The sequence below is a fragment of the Trichosurus vulpecula genome, chromosome 2, assembly GCF_011100635.1.
Source record: "Trichosurus vulpecula isolate mTriVul1 chromosome 2, mTriVul1.pri, whole genome shotgun sequence".
Lineage (NCBI taxonomy): Eukaryota > Metazoa > Chordata > Mammalia > Diprotodontia > Phalangeridae > Trichosurus > Trichosurus vulpecula.
The window spans coordinates 379,158,737-379,166,831 of NC_050574.1; the positions used below are offsets into that span (position 1 = coordinate 379,158,737).

The following is an 8,095-nucleotide window of genomic DNA, read 5'->3' on the forward strand; positions in this document are numbered from 1 at the left end:
AATGGATGCCAAAGACTGGCCTGCATTAATATCATGTATGGAAGAGTCATTTTTTATTCTGAGAAGGAGGGCTTAAAATATTCCAGAATTAGCTAGGCCTTTGAGAGTCAGAACAGCACTGCACTGAAAATCCCAGAGGTGAGGTTTTTAAAGACCAAAGTTCAAATCTTGCCTCAGATACTTACTAGCTGTGTGATCCTGAGCACGCACTTAACCTCTGCCTCAGTTTCCTTATTGGTAGAATAGGGATAATAATAGCACCTGCCTCCCAGGGTTATGGTGGAGATCAAGTGACATAATATTTATAAAGCAGCATGCAAGCCTTAAAGCATTTGATAAATGCCAGTGGCTGTTATTACTGTGATTCTTAATAAAACAATGTTTAAAACATTGTGGGAGTCTTAAGGAAGCGTAGGAAAGGAGGCTGACTGCCTTTACCCAAGGTAGGGAGAAATGAAGATACGTTGTTGAAAGTGGTTTGTGTTTGGGGGGTTGGGAGGAAAGTTTTTCATATGATTTTTATACATAATTGAGTAGTCATTCTATTGTGAAGATTAAACTATAAAAATGTTTGCGATCTCAACATTATTCCCACAGGAGCAATATTCGCAATGAATATTTTTTCATTTTCACTACTTGTGACATATTGAATATTAGTGAGTCCAGGATACCACCTTTTATATACTTCTCAGGCTTTTTAGCTTTTTTTTAAAAAAATTCACATACCCAACACATGACAAAATATGTGAATATTTATAATAGTAAAATAATTATAAAACAGCCTCTGTTATTTATCTATATATGTAAGGATGGACATTTCTTCCCCTTATGGTTGGATGTTTTTATCATTTTATCTATCTTCCAATCATATTGTAGCAAAGTGGTGTTTTGGGATTTGTGTCATAGGGGTTTTTTAAATGCTTACTTTATTAAGATCAGAGTTTCATTTAGAATGGGTCATTTTTCTTTGCCAATATTTTGCTGCCATATTTAGAGGATGTTTTAAAAGAACCCTATTTATTTCTTAACTTGCAGGATGCTTTACAAGAGATATACAAACAGAAAGGTGTGTTTCCAGGGGAGCAGATTAAACCCACCAGAAGACCATGGACTGTCCTGAATTTCCTCGTATGGGCAACTATTCTTCTGTCTCCTCTCTTCAGTTTTGCATTTGGTGTTTTTGCAAGTGGATCACCCCTTCTGATACTTACATTCTTAGGATTTATTGGAGCAGGTAATAAAACATAAGAAAGAAAAGATGGGTCAAAGGTGAAGATAATCAATTAGAAATGATTTCATGTTGCCAGTCAAAGTTTGTCATAATCTGTCATTAGAAGTAGAAATCCCATGATAGTGACTGAAGCTTTTGTTATCAAGATATTGAAAAAGTAAAGGATGAGATATGTGTGTGTGTGTGTGTGTGTGTGTATGTATTCAAATAGAAGTCCTTTTAAAAAATTAAAGAAGTTGGTAAGCTTCTTGTGGGCCTGGGTTTTTCTATTTCTAAATTTTTATTAAATAAGCCACGATTCAAATCTAGTTACTTCATATGGTTATATAATAGTCTAGAAATCAAGCAGCCCCGTACTGAATTTTTGCATATTTGTTCCCTTGATGAAAGATGTGCATCCCTGGGGTAATCGGTCAATGCCTTTCCCATATCATAAACCAGCCTAGTGCATAAAATAACTGGTTCAGTTTATCTCTGGCTCTCTCAGCTCCTTTTCCGCTACTATCCAGCTCAATCTAACCTAGAAAGAGTTACAGGAAGCTAGGGAGGGAAGAATATGGGGGACACCTTACTAAACTTGGTCAGCCATGAAAACTGCTCGCTGATGTGTCTGACAGTTCTATTGGACCATATGTTTCAGGACCATGATCTTTTTGCTCTGTCCATTCTTTTAATAGAAATCAAGTGAAATTACAGGCCTAAGTCCAGGGATTGCTTTGTGGTCGCTCATGAATGAGTTTGTTGCCTTATTAACATACATGAGTGTTGGACAATATGGGACAAAGTAATCTGATTTGTTTCCTTTTTTCTTTTCTTTTCTTTTCTTTTTTTTAGCTTCCTTTGGAGTCCGTAGACTGATAGGAGTAACTGAAATAGAGAAAGGTTCTAGCTACGGAAACCAAGAATTCAAGAAAAAGGAATAATTAATCGCTACAGATTGAACATGTGTAACCAGATGGTGTGGTATCAAATTAACTTAATTAAAAACAAAACAACAGAAAAAAAAACACTTAGAAACTATCTTTTTTCTTATTAACTGGTGACTAATATTAATAAATAAAACTTGAGCCAAGAGTAAAGAAATTGCAAAGATTGACAGAAGAAGAACATCAACTTTCTACCTGTGTTCACAGTGTAAGGATCTCAGTGTAATTCAAACTCTGGAAGAAAATCTGGGCTTAAAAAACTGGTAATATTTTGCTTTGTTGATGGGAAAGGGTGACGTCGGGGGATTTGAATTCTCCAAATGACCGATCTCTCAAATATGTGTTTTTTTTTAACAAGCCTGTGCTTACAGGAGAAAGTTTGTTGGATGCTTTCTCAGCTAATGTAATTCTTTAAAGAAAAAAGAAAGAAAGGGCTGGGGGTGGGGGTTGGGCGGCAGCATCCCAGCAAGTTTTCCTGCTCTCTATTCCTCCTTCGATACTCAACAAGCTTTTCCCCAGAGGGGGAAAAAAAGTACTTCTTTAAATGAATTAACAGCTATCCCTCTAGTGGCGTTTTGAATAAAGGGTCTTGGGAACAGAGTACCCGGCCTCTTCTGCTCTGATTTTCAGGCAGTACTTGGTAGCTTCTATACTATGGAAGGCACCTATGAAGAAATATCTCTCCTAATCATAAGCACATATTGATGGATTGAAATGGAGTAGAATCTTTCTTTCCACTTGTCTTAGTTTAATGCCTTTATTTTCTAGAGCTAATGTTTGCCCCATTTTCTAAGTGCAGAAATGCATTTTCTAAATACTTATGCCATAGATAATGGTGTTTTTGAAGCAAGGTGACCTTGGGAACTATATCTATAAAATTATTTACTCAGTAGTTTTGCAGCCCTTTTTCCCCATTTCTCTGTTACTACTAGAATCCCCCTTTTCTCTACCGTTGTATCCAGTAGTAGCTACATCGCATGGATTTCCTTTATCAATCAGCCAGCATCAAAAAGCACCTTATTTACTTTTCCTATATGTTGTGAAGTCTAAGGAATAGCACATCTCCAGAGATTTTCTATTACGTGCAATGGAGGCATTCTTTGTTCCTTTGATCAAATCTGTAGGATGCCCTTTCAGTAGTTGGGTCACCGCTGAACCCTTTCTGTCAGAGGAAGATGGAGATACTAAAGACTGGTTTGGTTTTTTCCCCAAGGTTTTTGCTTTTAACATATGTAACAAATGAAAATGTATATGAATTTTGATTTATTGCTGAAAATAGAAGGCAAAGAATTTGGTTTTTAAAATTTATTCTTTCGCTTCATCCATGCCCCAAACAGGTAAGACCTGTTATGTTCCTGAAGGCAGCCCCTCGTTGTATTTAGGTAGGGTAGTTATTAACACACTATGAGTGAACAGATGCAAATTGCTTTGTAGCATTGAAGAAATTGTGTCTAAACCCAAGTTAAACCTTTATCTCAGCTGCATAAAAATTGGAATCCTTTATGTTCTAATTGGGTTTGAAGGATAATAGTGAAACATTTTACTTTTTTCTGTAAAATCCCAAGTCATATTTCAAAGCATTTACTTTAACTTGTGGCATTAGGTAAAGATTTTAGGTCTCTGGGTAAACTGTTCCTCATTGGAGTTGCTGATTTTACCACCCAGCCCATGGAGGTGGCAGGAGAGAGATTATCTCAGAATAAGTGTGTCTCACTCTTCCAGCTAATCCATTCCTCCCCAGCTGAGCACTGTGTTACCAGTCTTTCCTTTCTTCATCATTCCTCTCATAATTTCTAGTCACCTTTTCAGTTCCAATGTAGATATTGTTAACATTCTCTGTCACCTTCTAAGAAAAAAAAAGGTGTTTGTTTTGATATCTTCAAACCAGAATTCAAAATGGATTGAATTTTCTGGGAAAGCAGAAGGTAGAGGGAGGGGGAAAATTAAAGCAAACTGATCAAAACAATTATGTATTGGCCAATGCTGTGTGTTAGAAAGATGTTAGTGAGGTCATATATTTTCTTTATGAAGAAGATATTAAACCTATTTATATTTTCTTGGTAACTTCAATGGAAGGAGGCAGGTGTAGTAAAGGTTGCTTACGAACTACGTTTTAATCTTATTCACAAGCTGGGGGTTTTTTGGAACAAATTTTTTGTTGAGGTGAAGGGGGAAAAATGAACTCTTTTTCTTCTGTGTTCCACTACCTTAGTCTATTTCTCTCTTATTTTTCCTCCCAACTAAACTGGCAATATAGTACTGTGAATAAATAGAGACTATTTTTAATTTTTTAGATCTTCTTTTCATGATACACTGTTTCTGTGTGAATGTATTTAAGATCTTTATATTATCATTTGCTAATTTTACCCTTCTAAATAGTCATATCTGGAAAGTTTTAAAGAAAGAGATAAGATTAAAAAGTACAACCATGCAGAATTTATTACACGAGGGAAAAAGCAACATGGTATATTTTCTATTTAATTGACATTTCTTATTTCCCAGATAGATGTTTTTTCCCTTTTACATTAAAATGCTATGTGTAAATTGACAATGATTCAGTAAATGAATAATGAAGATTAGGAGCTTGGATTGACAACTGAAACAATGGGCATAGATTTTTATATCTTAGACTATTCTTATTTAATAAAACATGGCTTGTATATTGGACTACCAAGCCCTCTAAAAGCAATAATAAACAATATCACGAACTATTTTTTTTAGTCTTTACTTTTCATCCATGGGTTTTCAGGGTTTATTTTGCATAGTTTTAAAATAAAATTAATCATTGTTAGGACAATGAGGCAGCTCCAATATCCTACTTCTTTCCTTCTCCTGATTTCTTTATATTTCTACTCCTAAAACTTCAGTGATTATTGATTGTGTTTATATGAAGATTTGGTCTTTACCTGTGTGTCTAGAACAAAGGTCCTTAACCTAGGGCCCACGAGCCTGTTTAAAAAAAATTGATTACTGTATTTCAATATGATTAGTTTTCCTTTGTAATCTTTTATTTTATACACAAAAACATTATTCTGAGAAGAGGTCCATGACATAAAAATGGTAAGAACCCCTAGTGTACAGGAGGGCTTCTCCAGAGTTTCCACAGTTTTGTGCTCACAGTTTCAGGCAAGAATCAGGACTTGAATCTGAAAACTCTCTGAGCTGCCTCTCTGATGATCAGAGCACAAACACATCTCTGAGGATCAGTGGCCTGTATCATCTTCTATGGCCAAACTAGGCACCTGGCTAATTAGAGGACAAAAACAAAGAGCTCTGCAATTAGGATACTCGACTGGTATCCTAGAGTTTATTGAATAGTTGATGTTTGTACATCGTTTAGTCACTGTGGCTCGCACGTGTGCCAGCTCAGAGAACGCAGGTCTAGCCTGTCCTTTGTTTTTCTCTAGCTCATCTCAGAGGCTTCCTGTTACCTTTGCTCCAGTTCTCTCTCCCTGCCTGACTTCCACAAGGTCACAGTTACACAGTGTTATCACCAGAGATATTGTCTTGCCCAAACCCTTTAACAGGTGAGGAAACTAAGACCCAAGAAAGTGAAATGCCCACCCACAGCCACACAGCGAGTAAGTTAACACAGCCAGATTCAAAACCTGGTTTTCCCAAGTCTCAGCCCAGTGTTTTTCTCACTATACCATGTTGAAGTATATGGACATTATTCTTTACACAGTGGTGCCATAAGGTCATTGTGTGCTCAGTTTGCTGGTGGTAGTGTTTGAAGACCATTCCATTTGGATTTACCTCAGCTGGATTTCAGGAGCTTTCCAAGTTACCTGTTATAACAATATGCTTTTGTTGTTGGTACTACAGACATCTGCAAATTTTGTCTGAATTCTTTGGACAATTCTTTTTGTTGTTGCTACATGTAGCAAGAACTGGAGGCAGTATAGATGAATGAAGAAATTTTGTGGCAATGTAGCTTAGCTGTTACAGAAAGAGGAATGTTTCCATAGGAAAGCATTGTCATGAGGTTGAGAATGCTATCTTTTTAAGCCTCTCTTTTCCTGAGAGATAACCTTGAGAAAGGCTCAAAACAAAGCCAAATGTCTTCAGTTTGCAATGTTAGTAAAAAATTAGACTATCAGTTATGTATTTAACGAGAGCTTCCCTGCTTTGTGCCAGGCAGTATTTTAGGTGCTTGAGGAGATAAAAAGAAATATGTATAAGATGTGGTCATTTCCCTTAAAATACTTGTAATCTAGTTGGGAAGATGTGGCACAAATACATGAAAAGTTAAATAACAGTACCAAAGTATAAGAGAGGTTACAAGTCTATTACTGCCAACTAGATTGAGGAATTGGCAAGCTAAGAACTTTTTTTTAAATACTCTTTCATGTTTCCAGTTGAGACAGGTCAAAATTTATCCTCTCCAACCCAGCTTAGATTCATAAACCTGTCCAGCTTGATGTATAAATCCACTCTATGGATTTCCAAAAATAGCTAAAGCATTTTTGGGGGAAGGTTTTCTCTGGTAGGTACCAACTAGTATTGAAGAGAGTGTGTGAAGTTATGTCTAAATATTGCCATGTGAACTAAACCTTGGCTTGAAGGCTCTTAGGAAGAGGTATTAAGCATTTTCCATTCCCTTCTTTCCCCTTTCTCACAGTGGCAAATATTTGGGTCTATTGCATGCCTCTTCTCCAGTAACATCTCATACAAATCATCCCTCAGGTTATGACATTTCAGACTTAGAACAGGGCATAATGTGGAATTCCTCAGCCCTGTGACACATGACTTCTAATTTTAGGCAGATTATACCATGAGACAGAAGTCACAATTTCATCTGTTAAAATTGTCATAATGGGCTCAAAAGGGTGGTAATATATACAATTTTTGTTCCTGAAGCCCTGTGCTAGGAGATTCTCGATAATTATACATTTGTAAGATTATACTTTTTATTTTTAAAAAATTTTCACAACTATAAACTTGGATTTTTTTGGAAAGAAGATTGGAAATAATTAAGTAGATCACTTTTTTTCTGCATAATTTGGAAGGAGAAATGGTATGATTCTTACCAGGTGCTCAGGTAGTGGGAAGAAAATATTGAACACTTTGGAGTTGAGGCCTAAAGGGTAATGAAAGTCAATTAGGAATTGGAACAGGATAAAACAGACACCTCCCAAGTAAAGTTTATGTTCTTCAGTCTTGTAAAGGTCTATTCCACTCAGATTTTGTTTTGTTTTTGACATATCTGACTTATTAATTTCTTTGTTTTTGCAGAAAGATTTGTTTAATCGGTAGGTTAATTATGAATGTGGTATTGAAATGCACTAAATTGTATTAAACCGACCTCGGATCAGTTATTGCCATGGAGAAATGTCACTGATCCTTACAGTACTTTTAGCATCTCAAAATTATAAGTTGTGACAATCAAATGTTGCTTGCCTAAGTGCCAGGGAATTCAAATGATTTTTTTATCACCAAGATTGCTAAAAAAATGTTATATAATTGTAAATGAAAATATTTATTTTTGGAAAAGCTACACCATTAATCTAAATCTTTTAACAAACTTTTGTGGGTTTTTTTCCTCATGCTATTGTTGGTCTACCATAATTTTACTGTTGGGCAGTTCAAAAAGGAGATAACACTGAATACAGGGTAAAAATGTATCATATGTACATGTCCTTTTTGTGATCCTCATTTTTAAAATTTTGCTACTTACACAGCTTTATGTAGTTTAGGACAATAATGTATTTATAGAGGAGACAGTTGAAAGGGAAAAGCTCATAATAGATCCTGAAAACCGATATCCCAAACTATCGTCTGGATTTTCGTGTGTTAAATGTCATTTACAAATTTAAATCTGCTTAGGTGGTGGTCAATACTACTGAATTTTCAAAATACAAATGATGCAGTAGTCACACTTATTTAAGAAAGCTACTATGAAAAAACAGTAATACAACAAACATGAACAATTTACACA

General features: G+C 35.7%; 1 protein-coding gene across 4 annotated transcripts in view; it reads left to right on the plus strand.

Moving 5' to 3' along the window:
* AGPAT3 (1-acylglycerol-3-phosphate O-acyltransferase 3) overlaps positions 1–7,563 on the plus strand; it is a 189,195-nt gene extending 181,632 nt beyond the window's left edge. For all 4 annotated transcript variants that reach the window (XM_036745906.1, XM_036745907.1, XM_036745905.1 and 1 more), the window contains 2 exons: positions 1,036–1,234; positions 2,066–7,563. In XM_036745906.1, coding sequence (XP_036601801.1) covers positions 1,036–1,234; positions 2,066–2,154 — 288 coding nt within the window. In that variant the 3' untranslated portion in view covers positions 2,155–7,563. The remainder of the gene's footprint in view (positions 1–1,035; positions 1,235–2,065) is intronic.
* Positions 7,564–8,095: the final 532 nt, after the last annotated feature.